This window comes from Leptinotarsa decemlineata, unplaced genomic scaffold (genome assembly GCF_025532065.1).
Source record: "Leptinotarsa decemlineata unplaced genomic scaffold, Ldec_3_MD MMD2_tig00026354_RagTag_RagTag, whole genome shotgun sequence".
NCBI classification, from domain to species: domain Eukaryota; kingdom Metazoa; phylum Arthropoda; class Insecta; order Coleoptera; family Chrysomelidae; genus Leptinotarsa; species Leptinotarsa decemlineata.
In genome coordinates, this window is record NW_027412702.1 from 3,672,900 (window position 1) to 3,698,769 (window position 25,870).

Below are 25,870 nucleotides of genomic sequence, written 5' to 3' on the forward strand. Positions count from 1 at the left end.
TATATATGTATATTAAGTATCAGCATTACACCCGTACGGAGCCGGGGCGAGTCACTAGTGGGTTCATAGGACTATGCACTGCAACCCATGGGGATTTATTGGGGCTCACGCATATTCAAATTCAACCAAATAAATCCAGCTTCTCAACGAAGCCAATCAATGGTTTAGTACGTGATCTTGCGAGTCATGTGTCAGAAGAGTCTGACATACTGCTAAACTCCGAAGACCAGACCGTTTCTCATCGCAGATTCGCACAGGGCGAGTTTGTTTCATCTGATGCAGAATTTGATGCAAGGCAGATTCATAAAATATCCTGCTCTTAAGAAAGTCTCTCCCTGGCTGCACTACCTAGCCTCCTTGGATCAGGAGATGGAGAACTGAGGAACTCTCGCTCTCTATCCGATATTACAGAGAGGACAGATAGGAGTTCTTCAGTTGACGTGAATCTCCTCTGTAGGCTCAGGTTAATAATCTTTGGTTACTTTAGGGTTCATAAGGGTCCAACGAGTAGCTAGGGAAAGAATGTTTAGCAAGGCAGAGCCCAGCATTAGGGTGACAAGGATTTCTGCAACGAGAGGCCACCTGGTATCTCCAAGGTTCTGTTAGTGACACTAACGGTCTCTGAATCATACGTCCTTTCGGTTTGAATACTCCTACTAGAATAAAACTATTGTTGGGATATCAACATACCCCATACCCCATACCCAGCTATGATACAAGGAAGCAGATCTAAGGTATGTTACTGAAGTATTATAAGATAAGTGAGTTGTATTTCTGTAGAATGAAATGAAATCATTGATTGAAAAGTGTGCAACTATTCTAATAAAATACATATGTATGGCTTAAAAGAGTTGAAGTAATGCAGTCATCTACTCTGCAATATGATCATTAGATGAACTGAATTGCAAGAAGTAGTACATCTAATGGATAAATATTCCCGCAAATGTTTCAACCACAGATATAATATGATTTCGTTTTAACATCAACTAAATAATATTGCACTTAAACTTTATAACGTTTTTTAATTTTTTGGATCCCGTGGACTGCAGCATGGCCAACTCTATCACCTGATCTGATAGGTATTTTTCCTTGAGATATTTCGATAGCTTTTCATTCGACATGTCTTATAACGTTTGATGGTTGCTGATAGACAGGAGGAATTTGACATCTCAATAAATATTATACTTTCCTGAACAAGAAAAGAGTTAGTAATTACTTAATTGTAGCTTTACTCAACAGAGTGAATCATTTTTAAAGATTATATCTAGTGTGTAGCAATCCTGTCAATGAATGTTTGAAGTACAAACTTAATAAGAAAAAATGGTTTTTGTATGATTTATTGTTCATATAAAAGTAGTTGTTTCGAAAGTACTTTTTCTTTCGTTTTAATCAACGTTTATATGAAAGTAGTTGTTTCGAGAAGACTTTTTCTTTCAGTTTGTGTCTGAAAGTAACTTCTATGCATGATCTACACACCTTTGTAAAGAGTTTATTTTGAATATAATTGCTTTATTTTTTCCTTTGGAAGTTGCCCAAATTTTTTATATAAACATGGAAAAGTAGAAAGCTAAAAGTTTTTTTTCCTAAAAATTAATCTCTCCTAAAAATATATCCTTTTAAATTCAAACCATATCTATGTATCATAACTTTATTTTTCGACTTCAATGCACCATTATCTGGTTATTAAACTCTTGAAATTCAAGAAATTGCGGAAAGCAATTATTGCCTAGATTCTATATCTTTGTGGGAATCTAGTTTTTCGCCTATAAAAGATTCAGAAGTAATAATAAAGACATGTCGATTTACATTCTGGCACTTAGTTTGCACACCATATTTAAATAGAGTTGAATCTAATTCTCAAACAGTTATTTATAATTGTTTATTTTCGTCATTCGAATGTATTTTCCAATCGATGAGGTGTATTTAAAATATATCTCTGTTATCGAGCTGGTTGATATATCTTTATTAAAAATGTCATTGGAAAAAGAACCAAACAGCGTTGAATCCATATTGAAACGTTTGAATGAAAAAGATTTCAAACAAGTTTGGAGAATTTTGTATGGAGACGGAACAGAGTGAGTAAAAATTCTATGTATTAAAATGATTCGAGTTATTGACATTATGAACTTCAGAGAATTGAAGATGTCTGAAAAATGTTTGAAACTGGCTACGCGTTACAAGGTTGAACTGGTATCCTGCAAATTCAGAAAAATCCAAGATGAACAAATTAGAAATACAAGAATGGTGAAAGTTGGACTTTTTCAGCAGAAGTTACCTGTTCCATTGACCAATCCTATACGTCGAGTCAAAATGGCAATGTATACTTTAGCTATGGATGCCATAAAAGTGGCGGCTAAAGGAGGAGTGAATATATTTTGCCTACAACAAGCCTGGAGTAAGTACAGACTTATCTGCAATTTCAGAAATTCCAAATGCCAATAAGTAATAACTTGTTTTAGCGTGTTCTGTTTTAAAAAATTCAGAAAGTAAAAAGAGTAGCTTTGAATTAAAACCTCCCAAGAAACTGTAGAACATTGGTAAATAGGTATCTTTCGTTGCAACTAAGTATTGTCCGTTTTCAAAAGTTGACATTATACATATGGTGGCTGTGATGAGTTGATTAAAACCTTAAATTAAACTAAATAACACAACATTTATATAGTGTACGCGTAAAAATAAATTCATTTGCTGCTAAACGTATCATTTTCTTGAAAAATCCTCGAAGAACGATTTAGTCAAAAAAGAGGGGGTTCGGATTTTTGCAAATATCTCGGAAAATATTGAAGATATCTGAAATTTGAAAAAAGATCCGTGAAGAGGAGGAAATTTCCAAAAAAAAAAAACACATCACGGAACTCTATCACCAATATTTATAATTTTAATTTAGAAGCAAAAATAGCGCTAAAAGCCCATTTAACCATTAATATCATTATTGACAGAAAAAAAAATTCCCGTGATTATTTTATTAGATTACATTTTATTAGATATACTTTAGTTAATTAACAAATTTTTACAAGTTTTTAATTTACATAAAAATCCTGATAATTTTTAAACTAAAAACCTCAAATGTTGTTTACTTCTTGTAGCTTTTCTTTTTGTATTCTTATTATTTGAAGTTACATAAAAATGATTTTTCAAATTTTGGATACCTTTAATACGTTTCGAGATGTTTTCAAAAAACTGAACCCCTCTTTTTTTACTAAATTGTTTATAACTATTGCAAATTTTTCCAGCCACTCTTGAAATTTTTCAAAAAGTTGCTGGAGGTCATTCCGAATTGAATGAGCTCTGGATCATAATTTTTGGTGGCCTTGGACTGAAGTTCCAAAAAAATGATCTTGTGGCCCAGACTAAATAGATATCGAGTTTAGTTATTACGGTATTGAAGTATATAGGTTGGTAAAAATTTAACAAATCTCAGTAAATATTTGAATGCACTTCAAAGTATCAAACCAAAGGTTTAAGTAATACCCAAGACGTTACTGAAAATCTCGCAGAACATTTGAGATTATTTCAGGGTTTTTTTTCGAAATTTTAACCTCGTAGACACTTTTGTCTAAATACCACTGGTAGATTTTATTTATACGACCGGTTTCGGGTTTGACCCCATTGTCATTGTTTGAAATATCGGTTTTATTAGAATTTTCAGATATGCTGCAAGGGCAGGTATTTGAGAGATAGGTAGCCAGAGCACTCTATTCTATATACCTATATCTACTACTTATACTTTTAATAATACCTATATCTACTACTTATACTTTTAATAATAATTCAGTTAAGTACTTGTAATAATAATTTAGGTAGAAAATCTGTTAAAAAAAAATTGTTCAAAATCTGTTTTTCCGTTAATCAGTTGTCGCCCCTATACGAACGACAACCCTCAGAAGTTGAGAAACTTGTGCGAGCTAAGGACTAACGAGGTCTTACCTTTTAACGTGTGATTCCTAACACGAACCCTGTTTAATGCAAAACCCAAACTGTATAGAATGAAAAAAAACAGGTATATATAGAATAGAGTGTGGCGAATGATCTGCAGTATATACAGGTCAAACCGGTAGAAATTTTGACATAAGACTGCGTGAACACGCCTGTTTGGACAAAAAATCTGCAATGTACGAACATCTTAAAGAATCAAACCACAAGATGAATGAAGATGACCTCAAAATCCTACACATTTGTAATAAAGGGAGAAAAATGAATTTGTTGGAGGCCATGGAAATTAACAAATCAATTATAAACCAGAAACATATACCCCTAAACGAGCAACTCGATTTATGTAGATCATCTATCTTGAATTTATGAGTTTAACAACCCCGAGAATTTTCAGGGTGGAATTTTAAGTTGGCATCCTGATTCGCCCAACTACCTGTCTCTCAAATACTTGCCTTTGGAGCATACCTGAAAATTCTAATGAAACCGATATTTAAAAATTTCAGATTTCAGTTTTATTCTTGATAATGGGGTCAAACACGAAACGGGTCGTATAAATAAAATCTACCACTGGTATTCAGACAAAAGTGTCTTTATTCATGTCATTTAAGTGATCATGAATTACCATAAAGTAAACAAGTCATCAATCACACATATGAAAATTACATGTTTTATAATTCTAACCGTCTTCTTCATTTCAACTCTGTAGACTTTGTCACTAATAAAAAACTCTTCTTCAGAAAATAAAGTATATTTTGATTGATTGATTCGAGACTCAATTTATTTGTATTTTGTTTGTATGTAAGTTTTTTTGGAGTATTGTGCGGGAAGCACATGCTCCAATAGTAATATTCAACTTTCAAATGTTGAATAATTTGTACTCAGAAAGAAACGTATTTATCTTCAGATATGCCCTACGCGTTTTGTAAGGGTGAAAAATTACCATGGTGTGATTATGCTGAAAATGCCGAAGACGGACCCACAACAAGAATTTTGCAGGCAGTATGTACATGTTGAAAAATATTTTGCTTAGTTTTAATTGTTTTTCAACAAGCTTGCAGCAGAGAACAAAATGGTAATAATTTCCACAATATTGGAGAGAGATGAAAACTGCGAAGATAATATTTGGAATACGGCAGTAGTGATAGATAACCACGGGAATTATTTAGGAAAGCACAGAAGAAACCACATTCCCAAAGTGGAAAATGCTAACGAACCAACATATTACTGTGAAGGGAATACGGGCCACCCTGTGTTTAAGGTATAGTCAATGTCTGATTACCTAAATTCCGTCATAAATCCATTATGGGGGCCGTTTAAAATAGTGATTTATCATTTCAATACTAACCCCTATGATAAGGATATCAAATGAACGAAATATAAAATGTGACTTTATTGCAAATCCAAAGTGGCGAACCGCCCCAGATGGCCGACTAGTATTTTTTTATGCATCCCCATGATATAAGTATCACGTGTGTTAGCAGATGTTACTTCTTCAACTCCAAATAACTGTTTACTACTTTTGGATTCAATCACACTTTTATTCAGAATACATCAATCCAAAACCAGCACTTTTCCCAATCCCAATCATTGTATTTCATTTCTGGTAGTTGGAGAAATTGCTTATTTTGGTTTTATCCTATTTAACTAATAATTCATTTTTTTAATGTTGAATACCAAAACATTAATACAGGGTATGCAGGGAATTTGTTTTCTTGTCGTCATCTCCAACAAAATAAGATGGTTTTCTGAAAAGAATGCGAAGAATAAAATGACCTTCACTGTGAGTCTAATATGGCGGACTTCCAAAGACAGCGGGTTATTTTTTTCATGTATCACCATGATATGGATATCAAATGAAGCATTTGAAAGGAAAAACACTCAAAAAGACAGAAAACAAGATGGTCGCCATTATTATCATCTTAAAATAAACGTTTTATCCATTAAGTTCAGCTCTACAATATATTTTGTTGAAAAAGAGGTTACTGCCCTAAACCGTTCGTAGTAAATAACGCAAGTAATTCATTGATTTAAGTCATCACAAATTCTTTCCAACCTTATTTCAAATTTTAAGAACGTCTGTTTATCTTGAAGTCTGGAAAACTACTAAAGATTCAAATGAAGCTCAAGATTCAAATGAAATCAACAATCACAGACCTACCTCAATCCTCAACAACTTTGACAAATTTCTAGAAAGAATTTTGTATAGCCGTATCTATCGATCCTCTCGACATATAATATCTGATCATCAACATGGTTTCATGAATTCTAGATCCACAATTACGAATGTAGTGTTTTTAATTAATATTTGTGTGAATCTTTAGACCGTAGAGGGCAAGTCGATATGGTGTACACAGACTTCTTTAAAGTATTTGATAGGATTAGCCATAAGTTACTCATTCGTATTGAATTTTCATTGATATCTGCTATTATTTCTTTAGAAGTTTAGGTGACATTCTCATATCATTGTAAAAATAAAACGACAGAAAAGGTTTTTCACGATTTTTGATGTTTTTTTTTCTAGACTGAATATGGGAAAATTGCTGTTAATATATGTTATGGCAGACATATCCCCTTAAACTGGATAGGCTTTGCATTGAATGGAGCAGAAATTGTATTCAACCCTTGCGCAGCTGTGAGTAGTTTTTTTCGTATTTATACCTATAGCTTACCATTAGTGGAAACTTTACAATTATGGAAGACACTGCATTGTTCTTGAATTATCCCTATTATATACTTAATCCATATTATTTTACAATACAAATCAATGATTCAAATCATTGGTGATGGTAATAATGTTCTCAATTTTCTGAAGTTATTTGGTGTTTTGATATCACTGATTTTTTTACAATGTAACAAGATACCACATCGAAAAATGAGTGATGGATGAGCTACAGCACTTTATTATTTGCTTTTTTCAAATTCAATCAAATTAATTCAAAATTTTTCAAAAATAATTTTTGTGCATGATATTCATGCCTCTTGGATTTTTTTTAAAGGACAAAACACAAGCACTACAGGAAAATCCTTAAGGCGCTCTCAGAACGGTGCCTGTGCGAAAGTAGCGATTCACATTGGATTTGAATCGCTGGAGATTCAATCCATTTGGAAAAACTTTCTCAGGAAGTTTATTTCACATAAACGCAGTTTTCCAGATGAAAGAGTTCTTAAACAGGGAAGTTCGGGGTGTACTGAGTTGAACCTCAAAACGATGAGCAGCCAGTCGGTCGCGTATTTCTGATATCTACCGTTCTTGGTGGAATCAAATCTGCCAAGTCACTTGAACACTTCCCGTGAAAGTATCTATAGGAGAGAGATAAATCTCCAAGCTTTCTTCGATGTTCCAGGCTATCAAGGTTGCACGTGATGTTCAACGTCTCCAATCAGGCGGATGGCTTCTTTCTGGATGTAATCCAGCAACCTCAGGGTTTGTTTGGGAGCAGAGCTCCATACATGAGAACAATACTCCTAAGAAGGTCAGATCTGAGCTTTATAAAGCATCAAAAGTTGCTGAGGTTATCGAAGCAGAAAGCGGAATTGTCTGACCTGCCGGTTCGGAGGCATTTCTCTTCTTGGAGAAAACCGATGTCTGGGTTTTTGTGGCATTGAATTACACCTGGTTACTTTCACCCCCATTCGAAATCACTTTTAGATTCTCATTAAGATACGCAACCTCCTGCCGCCGGTGAAGATGTGCCTCCGTACACGATGTCCTGGAATCCAAATGGAATGACGAAACAAGTGTACTGTCGTCAGCAAAGCAATATATTGGATTTTTGTTTTTTTTCAATGAGTCTTTGATATACAATAGAAAGAGAGTTGGAGACAATATGGATCCCTGGGGAACACCAGCGTTGATGGTGAACATATTCGAGAGATATCCATCGACGGCCACTTGCAGGGAACATTCTTTCAGGAAGCTGAAGTCATACACAAACATGATCCGAAAAAACATAGCATCGAAGTTTGGCCAGCAAACCCTCATGCCACACACGGTCAAAGGCTTTAGAAATATCAAGCGCAACAGCTCATGTTTCTCGATTGCGTTATTCCAAATATGGGTGACATACGATAGATAGAAGGCCGCCTATTGATCTTCGTTTCCGAAAGCCTAATTGATGATCACTCAAGATGTTAAAGCCTTCCAAATATTTAAGGATATAGTGGTTTACGACTTTCTCCATGATTTTTGATATCACTGATAGCAAAGCTACTGGTCTATAGTTATTTGGAAGGCTGAACGCGAGCAATCTTCCAACAAGGAGGTAAAAAATCCTTTCTTGTAAGACAGGTTGAGAAGTCTGCAAAATACTGGTGCGGACGCTTCATCAGGGCCAGACGCCTTGTTGATATTGATCTGTTTCAAAATTCGCCTGACCAGACGCTGTCTAAAAGTTATTTCCGGCATTGTGGATTCTAGTGTGGGAATAGTGTATGTTGCTTTTCCCAGAAAATCGACTGTGGGGTGGGAGGCAAATTGTTCAGCTAGTAGATTTGTTTTTTCTATGGCTGCTGTTGCAATTGAACCATCCGCTTGTATCAGTGGTGGAATTGTGGATTTTGTAAAGTTTGATTAACATCTTCAGCTACCGACCAAAAGAATCTAGACCCGTTGAGATTGGCAAGCAGTTTATCCCTAATTCTGTGATTGTGAAGTTCTTTGGTTTCATTTATCCTAAGTTTGCAGCTGTTGCGAGCATTGACAAACCTATTTCGGTTTTCGGCACTGGGATTTTTGCGCCACTGCTGGAAGGCGAGGAAGGAAATTTCAGAAATGATCTTGAATATCCTCCCATTCAGCTGATCTGTAATGCCAAATTGGGCGCGGCTTAGACTGTTCCCCAACATTCATTGGTAATTCTCTCAACACTGAAAGAGTTTGTGGTCAGAAGATCCCAATGGAGACCTTATGGTGATTGTGTAAATTTCTGGATTGATTGTTAAGTATATATCCAGAAGACTAGCATATTCTCCATCACGGTCAGGAATCCTGGTTGGCTCATTTATGATCTGAGTAAGTCCGCTGCTTATTGCAAAAGCCTCAGCTTCGCAACCTTGTTCGTCGTTGATATTTGAAAATTTGAGCCATTCGATATTGTGAACATTTAAGTCACCGAATATATAAATTTCGGCACTGGGATGGTTGATTTACAGAAAGTCAGTGGTGTTTGCAAGTTAATAGAATAGTGCCCTATATTGTGTATCGCTAGGTGGTCGATTATCTTTTCCTATTACTTGCATTCAGTGAAACTTAAGTCCAGTGAAGTAATATGTTGTCATATTATAAATTGCTACTCATTTGTATTCATTATCAAAAAATTAAAAAATATTTGAAACTCTACAATTATGTTCGAAGAACAGAGCGTTAAGAAATATCTTGGTCAGAAAAGCCGCATGAACAATGAATGAACAATGCATGCATAAAAACCATAAAAAATGTCATAGTTGTAGTGTTTGTTTTCTAATATAAATATCTCGTGAAGCATATAGTAACTTTGAATACTGTTTACACTGGTTTCACTCGAATCCACCGTTTTGACTGTTAAGTTTGATTTTTCCGTAAACAATCACCTGAGAACTATGTGAAAATTTCAAAATTTTAACGTCCCTAGTCATAGTGTACAATTATCCTTCCTTCAATTCAAATCGTCACTATTTATTTCTACCTGATTTTTCAGATAGGTGACTACAACGAACCACTGTGGGGTATCGAAGCAAGAAATGCTGCCATTGCTAACGGATACTTCGTATGTGCCATAAACAGAGTTGGGACAGAAATATACGAACACGAATATGAAGATGAAGAAGGGAACAAAGAGTTTCACAAAGACTCGGGACACTTTTTTGGATCTACATACGTGGCTGCACCTAATGGAACAAGATCTCCGGTAATATACATTTTATGTTCTCGTAGAAAAAGTTATAACTGTATTTCAAATTGTTGAGTACGACATATTTCAGAAGGAATCTTGTTACTATTCTGTTCTGTTTAAAATCTGTTTTTCCGTTAAGCAGCTGTCGCACCCCTACGAACGACAACCCTCAGAAGTCGAAACTTGTGCGAGCTAAGGATTAACGAGGTCTTACCTTTTAACGTGTGATTCCTAACACGGCTGTGTTAGGAACAGGCTGGGGAACAGTATTTGAAGCAGTAATTAATTTTTGGGAAAGAAAGTTTTTGGCTTTTGATAACTCCATCTTGATACATAAGAAAAAGTGGAAATCTTTCAAATATTCCTTCTGGCTGGGATTTAATCAAATAAGTGAATGAATGTCATTACGATATCATCGATGATATAAGTAGATCAAACTCATTCCGTGACATAAAAAATCGTAATTAATGAATGAATTGTGTGTTTTTTTTATAATATTATCTAGATTGGTACTGAAGAGCCCTAAGGCAAATGTCTTATGGCGAAACAGTCGATGTCTACCAGTGAGGATAACAGTGTTCCATGTAAGTGAAATTTTACCATTCATTTGGTATATTGTGTAGAACTCCTGTGAATGATATCTGATATAATTCCATAACGAATGTTTGGAATATAAACTGAGTAGAGAAGAGTGTTTTTTGTATATATAATTCAGTGTTCATTTAGAAGTATTTCTTTCGAAAGAATTTTTCTTTCGTATAATTCAATGTCTTCATGAAAGTAGCTGTTTCGGGAGGGCTTTTTCTTTCAGTTTGTGTCTGAAAGTTACTTCTTTGTATGATCTACACTTCTATGTATAGAGTTACTACCTTTAAAATTGATTGCTTCCTTCCTTTCTTTGGAAGATTCCCAGTTTTTCTTTTGTATCAAGATGGAGTAGTAGAAAGCCAACAAGATTCTTTCCCATCACACTAAATTAACTGTTTATGTTAAATAGAAAATATGAAAACTAGAAAAAAGCATTTGCGGCTAATCCAGGTGCAATTATGTAATTCAAACTGAATAATTTTTCTAAAATAATTGTTGAGAATGTTCAACCTCATGTAATTGTAACGTAATTATGTCACTGTTTCTTATCAGTAAGTAAGCAATAATCCAGAAATAACACTGTCGAACCAATCACAGTTGTTGAATGGAACTGGCCGATATTTGATGAAAATCCATATTGAATACAGTTCCTTGTAGGATTTTCATCATGAAAGGTTTACGAAACCAAGCCACGTGTTTCAATATACAGTACTTGATCCAGAATTACAAATAACCACACAGATCCAGAGTTATCGTCAATAAGAGGGTGTGTGTTCGGCGAGTCTTGGCCAACACCTGCCGATATAAAGGAGATGTCTCCTAGTGACCTGTCCCCCTTCCTGAAAAGAATAGGATGGAAGATGACGTAGGAGGACAACTCCTCGGGAGGATGGACATGTGCCCTAAGTGCTGTGGGCCTACACTCACCTTCCCTACTCTACAGAACCACAAAAATTGAAATGACGACTTCATAACTTGTATATAACAAAGTATGCTCGAAGTTAAACATATAATTTCAAGGTTGATCTTTTAAAACATCATGTGATTCTTATTAAAAGGAAAGATAAATTGCAGCCAATACCTCATTTACAACCATTTATTACTATAATAGTTTATACTATAAAAAGAAGTATTTTTGAATGCTTTCTCAAGTTTTTTCTAGAAATTTAATATTACTCTTATTCGGGATGTCCTTAACAGATGAATTTTATTTTTAAATATTCCAGATTTAAGTCTTGGAAAAAGAGTTGTATTTCTCAAGAAGTGGTCAGTATTCGTTCGAATAATTTACGTCGCTCGCCTTGGTCTCACGTCAACAAATTTCGCTCTTTGAATAATATACTATTCCACACTCATTTAATTATATGAAACTTTGTTGAATTTCACTAGTTCGGACTTCCATTGTCTACTATATAAAATGATTGGAAATCCCTGAAACAACTAAAAAAGAAGAATTAAAAATGAATAGCTGAAAATAAGAATTATATTAACCAAAATAAACCTGAAATGAAATAATAGTGAAATAAAATACAAGTAAAAATAGAACAATTGAATAAATAAAAATAAAGAAAAGAAAAAAGAAAATAAAAATAAAAAGTGGAGAGATTCCAAGTCACGTTAGTTCACGACGTTTCGATTGTTGGTATCTACAATCGTCTTCGGGTGATGACTGGACTGATTCCTCCGAGAGATGACTATTTATAGGTCGTTCGAGTACTTTCACTTATCCCCGCTTTCCATTTTCCGCTTCACTGGATCCGTGGGAGATGACCGTTTTGGCGGGAGATGGCCATTTTTCGCTTGATGATGGGTTTCCATATGTTGCGTATTTCTACGCTGGCTTGGCTGAATATGTTGTTGGACAACATGCATGCGGCTTCCTTGAATTTTCTCCTAAACCAATGTTCCTCTCTGTGCAAGATCTCAGCTTGGGACCACCCGACGTTGTTGCTGGTTTCCCTTCGCTGTCTGTGTTTCTTGTGCTCGGCAATGCGAACATTCAATGGCCTCTTAGTTTCACCAATATAGGATTTTCCGCACTCACAGGGTATCCGGTAAATGCAATTCTTGGAATCGCAGTCCGCGTTTGGTGGCCTGGTTTTCGTGAGGCTGCTACGAATATTGTTACCGGATCTGAAGTAGGTTCTGATGTTGTACTTGGAACCAATTCTTCTTATCCTCTCCGATAACCTCTGATGTAGGGAAGTGCAAGCAATGGTTCTGGCGGCTTCTCTTCCTTGCGAGGCTGCTGCTGTCTTCTAGCCAAAGTCTTTCCTACCATCGCTTTGGAGTAGCCATTCCGTTGAAGATCATTTTTGATGATGTATAGTAGTCTAGTTCCTTCTCGAGACCTTCCTTCGTATTACAAAGCCCAAAAACACGGTCTAATAGAGTCTTGATGATTCCTCTTTAAGTTGATTGATGGTGGTTGGATTCGTGGTTCAGATACTGTCCCGTATGAGTGGGTTTTCGGTATACAGGACCCACTTAGTGTCGGTCCTTTTCACCAAAACGTCTAAGAATGGCAATTCGTTGTGGATTTCCTTCTCCATTGTGAAATTGATGGAAGGTCTCACGCTGTTGATGTGTTTCAGGAAGGCGTCTAGTTCAGTATTCCCATGGTTCCATAATATAGAACAGTATCTGAACCACGAATCCAACCACTATCAATCGACTAAAAGAGGAATCATCAAGACTCTATTAGATCGTGCTTTTGGGCTTTGTAATACGAAGGAAGGTCTCGAGAAGGAACTTGACTACTAGACATCATCAAAAATGATCTTCAACGGAATGGCTACTCGAAAGCCATGGTGAAAAAGACTTTGGCTAGAAGACAGCAGGAGATTCGCAAGGAAGAGAAGCCGTCACAACCAGTGCTTGCACTTCCCTACATCAGAGGATTATCGGAGAGGATAAGAAGAATTGGTTCCAAGTACAACATCAGAACCTACTTCAGATCCGGTTACACTATTCGTAGCATCCTCACAAAAACCAGGCCACCAAACGCGGACTGCGATTCCAAGAATTGCATTTACCGGATACCCTGTGAGTGCGGAAAATCCTATATTGGTGAAACTAAGAGGCTATTGAATGTTCGCATTGCCGAGCACAAGAAACACACACAACGAGGGAAAACCAGCAAATCAGGAATAGCATACCATGTTTGGACTCATCAACACAACATCGAGTGGTCCCAAGCTGAGATCTTGCACAGAGAGGAACATTGGTTTAGGAGAAAATTCAAAGAAGCCGCATACATGTTGTCCAACAACGTATTCAGCCAAGCCAGCGTAGAAATACGCAACATATGGAAACCCATCATCAAGCGAAAAATGGCCAACTCCCGCCAAAACGGTCATCTCCCACGGAACCAGTGAAGCGGAAAATGGAAAGCGGGGATAAGTGAAAGTACTCGAACGACCTATAAATAGTCATCTTTTGGAGGAATCAGTCCAGTCATCACCCGAAGACGATTGTAGATACTAACAATCGAAACGTCGTAAACTAACGTGACTTGGAATCTCTCCACTTTTTATTTTTATTTTATTTTTTATTCTCTTTATTTTTATTTATTCAATTGTTCTATTTTCACTTGTATTTTATTTCACTATTATTTCATTTCAGGTTTATTTTGGTTAATATAATTCTTATTTTCAGCTATTCATTTTTAATTCTTCTCTTTTAGTTGTTTCAGGGATTTTCAATCATTTTATATAATAGACAATGGAAGTCCGAACTAGTGAAATTCATCATGAAACATTGTCAATCACCTTCAAACAAATGAAACTTTGTTATTAATTCTTCTCCATGACTTCCATGCTTTTCTAGCTTTAATCTATACTATATTCTATTCTATACTAGATTCTATACTAGTCTATACTAGAAACTGAATAATGAAGCCGTACATACGTTATATTTTAATCGTCAAGTAGTTCCTTTAGAACGTCTATGTATATGTTCAAGTGGCTTAGACATGGACATCGATCTTTTGTAACTTGTAACGGTCCGTGTTTGTATTTGATTAAAGGGGGTCTGTCGTAAGCTCTTGCGTATTTCGTGCGTTTAAAAGAAAAACGAAATTTAATAAAAAATTTCTACAAATGTAAATTGGTTCAAATATGCGGACATCACTTATAACATATCCCGGAAAAACGTACACTTGAAGAAAAAAACGTGTGCGTTTCGGGACACCTGACAGAAGTGATAACAAACTAATCTAAGTTTAACTATTCAATGTTGAAATTGTTTAACATGAGAAAAGCTCAGGTTGTTACTCAAATTTCATGTATATTGAATATGATAATGTAAGGAAAGGTTATTTATTAATAACATATTTTATTGATTATTTTGTGTATGTATATATATTATAGCTACCATAAGCCAATTGTTACTTTTGTAGGATTAAATAATGATAATAATAATGATAATAATGTACATACACAAAATTAGTAGTATCATTTGTAAGCCACATATCACATAATAAAAGAATATTACGCGCTTTCATAATACTGTTAACAGTATATGTCTAACGCACACTCAACACTGAGCGTCTGTCCGACGAGAGAGGAGTCTGCCTCCTCTCTCGTTACGCGTTAGGTAACGAAGCGGTTTACCCTCCCATAAGAAGTTATCACTTCAATAATATAGATTGTCGGGAAATATACTGATAAAGAATATGGGATAACAGTTGGTCAAAAAAACTAGCTAATAGTAATATGCTCTATTATATGTAAGCCTTCGTTAACTTTTGAACAATTTTAAAACTCAAATTGATGGTAGCAACTTGTAACTCGAAGAAAAGCAAATTTAATCTAAAAAAAATATTCCTTGTACCGCTTCGAAAGATTCGGCCGTAACGCATAACATCAGGTGTGACGTTATTGTACGTCATTATGGTAAGCCATATCGAACTAAAACGGTCAGTTACTGCAAAACGCTTCTCATTCATATGAAAAAATGGTGTCTTGAAAAAGCCAGTGTTAAATTTAAGTGGGCATATTTTGTTTACCATTTTCTGAGGTTAGTTTTTCACAGTCTGGAGGGACCAAAGGGTAGGGACTCTTCAAAATAGTTTTGTGAAAAAAATTCAACTTCTATAGTCTCATTGTTGTATTTTGATATCTATATGTTAGTATATGCTCCCTCTGAGTTTTTGTTTTAACATCAACCTCTACTTTAGCAAAAATATCAATATACTTATTCATATTATTTAATAATTTCAGGGACTGTCTCGTACCAAGGATGGTTTGCTGATAGCCGAGTTCGATTTGAATATGTGCCGACAAATTAAAGATGAGAGAGGATTTGATGTAAAACAGTTGACCTATTATCAACGAATTGTTAGTAATACATTTTTTCTAGGTAACACAAAGGCTTCAATTATACCAGGAACTTCTCTCCAATATAATGAAGACAGATTTCAAGCCACAAATAATAAAGAAACGTTGATTTTTTTTTGTTTTTAATCATTCCACCTTTCATAATCAAAAACAGTAGTGTACAACTCAATCAGAAAAGACAAAATTGCATAGAATCAAAATGTTTGGTAGACATATAGGTCATAATTGATCCTTGATATTCTCTCCATTTTTTATTTGCACCTTCTTCTTATAATTTGAGGGCAGAAGTCGGCTTTGGTAGCTTTCAGTAACAACTCAGTGTAAATATCTAACCTTTGTGACATCTGAAAATGAATAAAAATGAAAGAATAACAATATAATTTAATTAGTTTTTGTTTACCAACTGAAAAATTCTTGTGGATTGACGTGTTACGAACGAAGTTGGAGTCACGAGTTTTTATATGTATTTCTACTACTTACACTAGCACTGTATACCGTAGATTATCTCATTTTTACCTGAAATCCCCATTGATCTCGAACTTGTCTACATAGATTCAAATCCATTTCAGCTATTAAGAGCCCATTTTTAGTTCTCGATAATCCCTAACAAAATATAGAGACAAATTAGTTTATTATTTCAGTTAATTAGTTTGGTTCAAATGTAACCATAAAAAAGTTCATTAGGATAAGTTCGTTCGTTAATAAATAAAAGAAAATGCGAGTTCTAAACATATAAACAAAGCAATTGCATTCAATATTCTCCTATGAATAAAATAAAAATGATTGTTTGTTACTGTTACAACAGTATTATGTTACAACGAATTTTGCCATATTGGCCGACCTTGGAGATATCCAAAATTTCAGGGAGTAACCTTAATATCATAAAAGAGATGAGCGGAAAAAAATTGTTTTTCGTATTTTTGTATTTACGTTTTATATGTGATTGCAATCGATTCCACTGCCATGCTGACAATAAGGATTACGTAGAACCGAAATATCTATATAAAAACAAAACATGCTTTCCCCGTGAGTGAGATACTTACTGATGACCTGGAACCGTTGGGAGCAGTTACATAACTTGAACCGTAGAAATAATCGCTTTCCCTATGAGGCGATTTTCCATCCCCAGAAGTGAAGTCATTTTCGAAAATTTCTGTACCCACCCTATTCACAGCACAAGTGTAATAACCATTGGCTATAGCAGCGTTTCTAGCTTCAATCGACCACAATGGTTCACTGGCGGTACCACCCTAAAAATGTAGTTAGGTATGCCTTTTTGAATCATTGAATAATTCCAAACGGTCCTCTTACCGCTGCAGATGGGTTGAATACTATTTCTGCCCCATTCAGACCGAACATCATCCAATTTATTGGATGGTGACGACCGTAGCACACGGCTATTTTACCAAATTCGGTCTGCAACATGAAGTTTCATAAATTAGTGTTAGAAAGAATTTTATAATTAATAAGTGTTATGAAAGCATTTTTATAAAAGTATCATACCGGAAAGAAATCATCGTTCGAAGTTTCTAACTTCTGCTATACAAATAATTGATAGGTACAATCCATATCTTTAAACTCACATTTTCCAACAAATAAGTATTTAGTTGAAGTGGACTGAAAAACATTGTTTTATGAGTTCGATCCCAACCTCGATCAGATATTTTTCTCGAGATAATTTATTTTGTTGAAATTGGGATGATTCTGCAACGTTACATGGCTGAAGGACTGCGAATAGCTATGATGCTCCCTAGGTGACTCGGGGAGTTATTAACATTGCCTACCCAGGACACGAGGCTAACGACCAATGCAGTCGATGCCGATGACACCCGAAGTAAAAAGTAAGGAGGAAGTAGTGCAAAAATGCGCGAGTATGACCGGTGTCAATAGATCGACAATTTTTAGAATTCTTAAGGAACTCAAGAAAAACAACAGCCTTTTGGAGTCGAAAGTATCCACTGACAGAAAGTGTTTGGTTATCGACGTAGAAGTCAAGAATTCTATTAGGAGGACAGTACTTTCTTTTTACATAAAAAAAAAATTATACCTACATTAAATTAAGTTTTGTCAGTTATTCCTGAAGACATTTTTTCCTGATATAAGAAGAACTAGATTATGGAAGATATTACAAGAGGTAAACTTCACTTTGGAAAACAAGATAGAAAGAGCATGTTTATAGAAAAATTTGAGATTGTAGACTGGAGAAGAAACTATTTAAGAGAAATAATGAGAGCCAGAATACTGGGAAAATCTATTTTTTATTTGGATGAAACATGAGTCAATGAAGGTCATACCTCCTCGAAGGTTTGGCAAGACCAGAACATCAAAACCTTAAAGTGTGTCTCAAAGTCGAAGCCGAAACGTCGAACAAGACAAAACTTTGAGCGCGGTTTAACCCGAAAATAAGAAACATATTCTGTTTGTATAATTAACTTCTGACGTTTCGAGGACTTTATTCATCTCCTTTCTGAAACCTAAGATCAATATATTATCAGTGTCAATAATAATTATATCAAATTGATTTATGTATCATTAGACGAATTAAAACTACAAATTATGGATAAAAAAATGGGTAATCTTTAAAACGTCACCAGATGATACATATTAATTTTATATGCAAAATTTTATAAGTTACTAACAAATTAGATTTTTTTCTTTCAAAAAGTCTATTTATCAAATGTAGTAATTTTTTGCCTTTTCTACATTTGTATTTATTTTTAAATTTAATATTCTCATTATTTTATAGATCTGTAGAAGGTAACAATCCTAAATAAAAAACTATTTCAAATTTGAGTTGTCCTTTCCAAAATAACATATTTAAACAAAATTAGTTTTCACGATATTTCAATTATCTTCGCATCATACAGAATATATCATTGTAAAATTTATATTAATACCCCCTCCCCCCAGTCCGACTTCTATTAATAATAACTTTAACGCAATATGAGAAAAACCATCGGCCGCCTTTTTTGATGTCGTTTGTCGTAACTCACTATTTTATTGGCTCGTTAGCGGCGTCCTCAAGGTGCATAGCGGGTAGAAATATCTCAGTGACTTTGTGTATGAATTGCAGTGCCTCCTGCTTGAGACGACTATGTTTCTGTCTTTGATGTACCGGCATGTTTGTATTCTTGAAATTCTTTCACTCTCAGATAATACCGAATGGACTATAGGTCTTTATTGCCATTAATTACCTACCTCGAAGACAGGATGTCCAGTATTTCCCTCAGAATAATAAATCGATTCATTGAAATCTCCTGCTTTAGGGATGTGATTCTTTCGATGTTTACCCAGATATTCACCGTGGTTATCTATGACAACCGCCGTGTTCCATATTGAATCGTTGTGAACCTCGTCACGTTCAAGAATTGGTGAAATGATAACCATATTATGTATTTGAGCTAACTGAAATGAGGAAATTACATGTTGCTGTCAAATTATCATAACAAGTCACGATACCTCTTCCAGCATTTTTGTGGTAGGGCCAAACTGAGCATTTTCAGCGTATTCACACCAAGGATTCTTTTCTCTGGTACAAAAGGCATAGGGCATATCTAAAAAAACAAAAAATTGAGAACCCACCAAATTGAGAACCCACCGATTCCTTGAAGTATAAATGCAAAAATATTCTTAGCTGGATGGTTTGGATTCAAAATTACCGGAGGGGTAGTTTTCGATAAACAGACGTTTCCCATTCATTGTGGAATTCCTTCCAGTTGTTCTCTGATCTTCCAACTGAATCGCTAACCAGCTGTCGCCCCCTAAGAACGACAACCGTTTTAAGTCGAAACTTGTGCGAGCTAAATATTTACGAGGTCTTACTTTCAAAGTGCGATTACTATCACAGTTTGGAGATAGGCAGTGCAAATCGATCGGTCGACCTCGAAGCTTGAACCACTGTTTCACCCGACGGTCAACCCAACGGGTTACCGTGCCGTGTCTGATTTCATTGAATAGTTCAGCGGTTTTCTGGATTTTTTCCATGGGTTGCTAGTAGGACGGTAGCCTGGTGGGTTGACGTAGGTGGTTGCACGACAAATTCAAACAACCGCTGTGCGAACCGGTGGTTCGAACCGCAAGGCCGAATGATCGATTTTCACTTCCCATCGTCTGACCCGTGTTACGAATCATACGATGAAAGGTAAGACCTCTTTAGTCCTTAGCTCGCACAAGTTACAGTTTTGAAAGTTGTCGTTCGTAGGAAGGCGACAGCTGGAACGGAAAAACAGATTTTAACAGAATTATTAATAACATTGTTATCTTCTACTTTGCACTCAGATGCAGGGCCGTCGCCATGGGGGGATGGGGGGAGCCCCCCTGCTTTTTCGACTTGGGAAAAAGTTGGGAAATTTTGGGCCGTGAAGATAGAAAAAAATAATTGTAAAAAAAATGAAAAAAAATTAAAAAAATAAAAATGAGAGAAAAGAAAGGGAGAGGTGATAAGAAAAGGGAAAGAACCAGGAGAAGGTTGGGATTTCCCAACATGCATAACTTGGAGATCCCATACTTTGAAATTCTGAGTTGTTTGAAAACTTCAAAAAAGTTCAATTTCTCCCAAGTAAGAGAACAGTCCTGAACAGTCCACAAATTGTGACAAAAGTGACAATTTTACAAAATTCCCAACTTTTAGCTGTTTTTTCGAATTGGAAAAGTTGGGAAATTTCTGTATATGAACATAGAAAAAATAATAGTAGAAAACAATAAGTACAATATTATTTAAGTGTTGTTTCCTTTCATTTGTATTGAATATTCCTATGAATGGTGGATATGGTGGAAGAACAAGGACCTAGGTCCAAAGTAGAATAATTCCCATTATTATTTTTATAATTACCAAAATTTATTTTTGTTTGTGCATAGGTACCCTTACGGGCATAAAAGCATTCATCCAATCTTTGGATAGCTAGGTAAGAAAATTAATATATTATAGTAGTAACTAATCCCTTGGCTTCCATTTTTTCAAAAGTTGGGAAATTTTGCTGGTGGGGTTGGGAAAATTTGGATTTCCTCCCGCCCCTGGTTTTTCTTATCGCTCCGGCCCTGCTCAGATGAACTTTTCTTTCGTAAACTTGAGCATAGTCTTTTCGTATCCTTGAAAGTCTAAATTTGTACTGTGAAAGTGAAAGAGGCAATTCCCATTTTTCAGGTTCTCTTTAAAATAGTTATCAATACAATGCTCGATCATTGTGGAAGTAGGGTAAAGATTGGCCCTTTTATCAGTTACATAATTGAAGATTGTACATGAAATTCAAAGTGAAGAAGAAATTCCGAAATGAGATAGTCTCTTAGATATGAAAGTGAAGAGTATTAACAAATGGAAAACATTTGCTTATTGGAAACGGTACATGAATTTTGAATCCAAACTTTCCGTTTTCATTTTCACATATTTTTTTTTATATCCGGTGATATGAAAACCAAAATCTAAAAGAGTTTTCTACACTATATGATGTCTGCTAGAGAAGAGCTACTTCTCTGTCTACTACTACAAATACTCAATTATTTTTCGATTTTGGGAACTGCTCTGACACTAGATTGATTCCAGCGAGATTCTGCTGTACGACGAGAAACATCTGCGAGAATGGTATTTGTAAGAAAACTTACAAAAATATCTCTAGGACAGAATTCAATATCCGTCGTTGTATTAGTCAGAGAAGTAGTTGTTTTCCGGTAGACATTTCTCAAACTTTTAAAAATAGGAGAAATGAAAGTTTTGTAAAGAAGTGTGAAGATTTAAAATAATGCGTATAGAAAATATATAACTGTGTACTTTATATTCAACAACGTTCTAATATGTCTCATATACTCTGGATAAAATTTAAATCGATACTAATATTTTAGGATTGGTATTAATTCAAATATGCAGTCACTGTCACTGTTCTATGATTAAATATTGAACTAAATATATGTACTAACTCCACGTTTCGGGAAAGCAGAAAATATTAACTCCTCCCCTGGCAGCAATTCTTACAGCTTTATTAGCAAATTTGAAAAGAGCATATTTCATCTCTTGAATGGGAGTTGATGTTGGAAATGGTACTAATTTGTGTTGAAAGAGCCCAACTCTTACTATCTTAGGACTCCGCAACTGCTCTTCTCTGCAGTTAAATCCGCATGTGACCAATTCAATATTGTACTTCGAAGCGAGTTCTTTAGATTCCTCCGATACTTCAATATTACTGAAAAAACGGACTCGCATCAAATGTCTTATTGCTCTCTGCTGATTTTTAAAATTACTTACTGCATCTCATTTCCGAAGATAATTTTACTAACTTTATCATAGTCTTCTTTTGGAAGCTGTTTTAAAGCACTTTCAACACTTTCAAATTCTTTTATTTCGGACATGGTAGCTTTTCTTCAATCGACTATCTGGGCCCTGATTTCAAGTATTGATTGATTCAATGTATTGAATAAGACTGAACTAAATTCTTGAGCAGAATTTATTGTTTAAAAATAGCTTCAATGCGGCAGTTGAGACACAATAGAACTTTGGCAAACCAACTGACCTAATGCCATTTATCACTGTAATGAAGGATGCCTAATTGAATTCCAGTCGAATTAAAATCCGCATTATAGTTTTCATTTTCATAAATTAGAAAAATCTAATTTTACTAATTTCACTGAAATGTTTCAGAACAGCCCCAGAACAAAGATTTTTCAGGACTCTTGGAGAAACTATTTTTGAAAGATTTTGAAAGCTTTTTTATCTCTATTTTTTTCGAATAGATGAGCTCTATTCGACTTTTTTCACCGCAGTTTCTAAAAGAGCAGAGTGAACTATGGATAGCATATATCCGTTCAATCCGCTTGGAACCTATATTGATACCATTTCTGTAATTGTTTAATTAGAACATTGAAGGACGAAAGATATAGGTAACCATTTATTATTTCTTTCGAGCATATCGAGATAAATGCCGGCGAATTACATTTTACATTTTGTTAGATAAACAATAGTTTTATTGAAAACAAAGTTTCCTCGCCAGAACAAAAATGCTGTCCAAGACAGTCTTAGTCATCTCCTGATGATGCTAAATTGGTTAGCGAAACGCGATATTCTGGTGATGGAAAAGTGATAGATATTGCAATTTTAGTAGGATAAAATTTTTTATATACCATACTTGATAATTATTACACAATTTTCACAAATATTTCAATTTCTATACGCGATTCGCGTATAGTACAGTAGCTTCCTTGGTGATGTACCGAAACGCGTATAGAAATCAAAATGTTTGTGAAAATTGTGTAATTATCATCATGGTGGGGAAATTTAAAATTCAGTTGAGTAGTTTTAGAGTTTATTAATTCCAATAAAAATTTTTTTGTTTAAAATTTTAAAACTAAAATACAACTCATGTTACCAGCTGATAATGTAGCTTTCTATAAGTGAAATGATTTCAAAAATAAGTCATGTAGTTTTTGAGTGTATTCATTAGAAACAAACAAATCTTTACTCGATTCAATGGGTACGGTGAAAATAATACCTCACAATTTACACAACCCTAACATTCAATGCTAACAGCTGTTTCGAGACACTGTGTCATCTTCTGAGCAGCGAGTTATATACTAGGTAAATGATGTCATCTCCTTAAATACTAAAAGTTGCATCGGTAGAGGTAGATATCAAAGGGCATTTGGGAAATAATAATAATAATGTCTTTTATTTACCAAGGTGAAAAAGAAAGTACATAAAGGAAAATTAAATGGGTTTGGTAAAATTCTGGAGCGGAATTCAGGAGACAAGTGTGTGCAACACGCCAAATCCTGCTCTTCCATTCAATTTCTTTACAATATACAAAACTTAAAAGTATTTATCGAACATATGATGTACAAAAAATTATAGTACCTACCTATGTAGTAAGAGAGAGAGAAAAAAAATTAAAGGAATGAAAGAAGGGTGATTCATCATGCTTACAGAATGACTTGCACGAGACTTTAGTTGCACGATAGCTGTTTTTTATATAGCCAGTTACGAGCCTGAAACTTGAAAAGTGGTAATTTTAATTTTTTTAGATGTGTGGGAAGACTATTGTAATGAGTGTAGATAGAAAAACTGAACGATCTCTCGAACAGTACTGTGCTGTGGTGGGGGGGCACTTATTGCATTTTTGTGTCGGATATTCACTTTATGTTCATTTTCACGAAATCGAACTTTATCATAAAGATACTGCGGTGATTTGTTCATGATTATATTGTGAAATAGGGTTAGAGATTGCAATAAGAAACGATTATTCATTGACAGCCATTGCGACTGAGGAAGCTTATGAGAGATATGCTGGAACTTACGGATGCCATAGATGTAGCGTAAACAGGAATTTTGGACTATTTGTATCCTGAATAAATCTAGACTATCCAAACAGGGATAATATATAGGTGAACAGTAGGTGAACTGTGAAAGGATAAGAGTCTGGCATAAATTGATTTTTTAGGTATGCTCGGTGAGGATAAAATAATCTTATGTTCGCGTAAGCTCTCTGGATATATGAGACTTGCTTTTTGAACTTGAAATTATTATCCAATATCAAGCCAAGATATGTTACCTCCGGTACTATATTTAGGGTTATACCATTCAGAGAGATATTTATTTGAGGTAAATATCTTTGGCATAATAACTTGGGACCAAACATAATAACCTGCGTTGAGTTAAAGTTCATGTTTCATATAGAAGAATCATAAATGTTTTGAAGTTCAGTAGGTACCTATTGATGTCAGCAACAACTTCATTCAGCAATCCTGGTTTAAACGAAACATAAAGTTGTGTATCATCAGCGTAAGCATTATACTTACCGAGATTTATCTTAGTCAGTATATTGGAGGTATATAAACTAAAAAGCAAGGACGCAAGTATAGATCCTTGCAGAACACCGCGCATTAATAGCACCGATTCAGATAGTTCGCCTTCGAGTTTCACCATTTGATAAAGTATTTGTGAAGTATTCTTGCATCATCTTAACGGCTGTTTTAGAGAATCCAATGTAATTGAGCATAGATATAAGTATTTCTGGATTCAATGAGTCGAATGCTTTACTGTAGTCCAGTAATATCAATAATGAGATGTCTCCTGTATCTGTTGCTGCCAATGTGTCATCCGTTATTTTAAGCAAAGTTGTTGTACAGCTATGTAGAGGTCTAAAACCCGACTGAAAGAGAGGCATTTGATTAAAGTTACTTATATATTCCCTGATTTGTTTGTTCAAAATGCGTTCCAATAACTTAGACATGGTGAGTAGAATACTTATGGGTCGGAGGTCTTTGTAATCTAAAATATCAGCTGTTTTGGGGACAGGTATAACATACGCAATTTAATTGGGAAAAAATCTTCAAGAATACAGCTATTGACTATATGTAATAAACCATTTTTTATTATCGGAAAGCATATATTTATCATTGTCATATTAATACCATCTACTCCAGTTGCATTAGTTTTCAAGCAATTTACTGCATCTACAACGTCTTCTTCAGATACAAGGTGAAATTCGAAATTATTTCCGTCCAGATTCGGGGATAAGTTGTTATTATAAAACTCAATAAGTTCTTCGTTGTCATTATTGAAATTTGGGACACTGTTTACAAAATGGGAGTTGATCTGATTGGCGTTATTCAAATTTTCTGGGATTGCAACGTAAGGTTTTCTGCTTGTAACATTCAGGTTTCTCAGCTCTTTCCATAGTTGCTTCTGGTCTTTATTGGCACAAACACGGTTGAAATAAACTTTTTTTTCATGATTTATAAAAGTGTTGGTGATGTTTCAGAGATTTTTATAATGACGAAAATTATCCTCTGATTTAGTTTGCTTGTATTTCAGTTTGGCTTTGTCTCTGAGGTTCATTAATTTTCTGAGATTATCGTTCAACCATGGAGAAGGTGCTTTTGTTAACTTTACTAACCGCATTGGGGCATGACGATCAATTACTGTTAGCATAGATTAATTGAGTATTTTCAATTTTTCATCTATATTTTTAGTTACTAATAACATTATTGATAATTGGAGAATTATAAATATCTATCTGATCATTCAGAACAATGTTGTTTTTGTTAGCAAGATGTTTTTTATGTCTATAGATTCCAATATATTTAATTTCAGACTTTTTGATTAAATGTGTAGAATTTCCGGATTTTGTGTGAAATTGTGAATGTTTTCCATAAGAT

The 25,870-nt window shown here is 34.8% G+C and overlaps 2 protein-coding genes across 2 annotated transcripts; one reads left to right on the forward strand and one right to left on the reverse strand.

Moving 5' to 3' along the window:
• The first annotated feature begins 1,878 nt into the window (after positions 1 to 1,878).
• LOC111503463 (beta-ureidopropionase) lies at positions 1,879 to 15,844 on the forward strand. Its single transcript, XM_074184512.1, has 8 exons — positions 1,879 to 2,075; positions 2,133 to 2,395; positions 4,838 to 4,932; positions 4,985 to 5,191; positions 6,455 to 6,565; positions 9,609 to 9,818; positions 15,614 to 15,700; positions 15,753 to 15,844. Exons 1-8 carry the CDS (start codon positions 1,897 to 1,899, stop codon positions 15,837 to 15,839), a joined length of 1,239 nt encoding a protein of 412 aa, XP_074040613.1. The 5' UTR covers positions 1,879 to 1,896; the 3' UTR covers positions 15,840 to 15,844.
• LOC111503483 (beta-ureidopropionase) lies at positions 15,836 to 22,152 on the reverse strand. Its single transcript, XM_023157787.2, has 8 exons — positions 21,966 to 22,152; positions 21,641 to 21,903; positions 19,190 to 19,284; positions 18,929 to 19,135; positions 17,042 to 17,146; positions 16,774 to 16,980; positions 16,247 to 16,333; positions 15,836 to 16,074 (listed from the first exon to the last, which is right to left on the reverse strand). Exons 1-8 carry the CDS (start codon positions 22,067 to 22,069, stop codon positions 15,982 to 15,984), a joined length of 1,161 nt encoding a protein of 386 aa, XP_023013555.2. The 5' UTR covers positions 22,070 to 22,152; the 3' UTR covers positions 15,836 to 15,981.
• Between the last annotated feature and the right edge of the window lie 3,718 nt (positions 22,153 to 25,870).

What these genes read in the sequence shown, in the direction of transcription:
- LOC111503463 (XM_074184512.1), top strand. Translation starts at nt 1,897, where the DNA reads ATGTATTTTCCAATCGATGAGGTGTATTTAAAATATATCTCTGTTATC. An exon ending in CTAATGGAACAAGATCTCCG is followed by an intron (nt 9,819 to 15,613) that starts GTAATATACATT and finishes TAATAATTTCAG; the next exon opens with GGACTGTCTCGTACCAAGGA. An exon ending in AAGATGAGAGAGGATTTGAT is followed by an intron (nt 15,701 to 15,752) that starts GTAAAACAGTTG and finishes CATTTTTTCTAG; the next exon opens with GTAACACAAAGGCTTCAATT.
- LOC111503483 (XM_023157787.2), bottom strand. Translation starts at nt 22,069, where the DNA reads ATGTCCGAAATAAAAGAATTTGAAAGTGTTGAAAGTGCTTTAAAACAG. An exon ending in TATTCAACCCATCTGCAGCG is followed by an intron (nt 16,981 to 17,041) that starts GTAAGAGGACCG and finishes CTACATTTTTAG; the next exon opens with GGTGGTACCGCCAGTGAACC. An exon ending in CCAACGGTTCCAGGTCATCA is followed by an intron (nt 16,334 to 16,773) that starts GTAAGTATCTCA and finishes ATATTTTGTTAG; the next exon opens with GGATTATCGAGAACTAAAAA.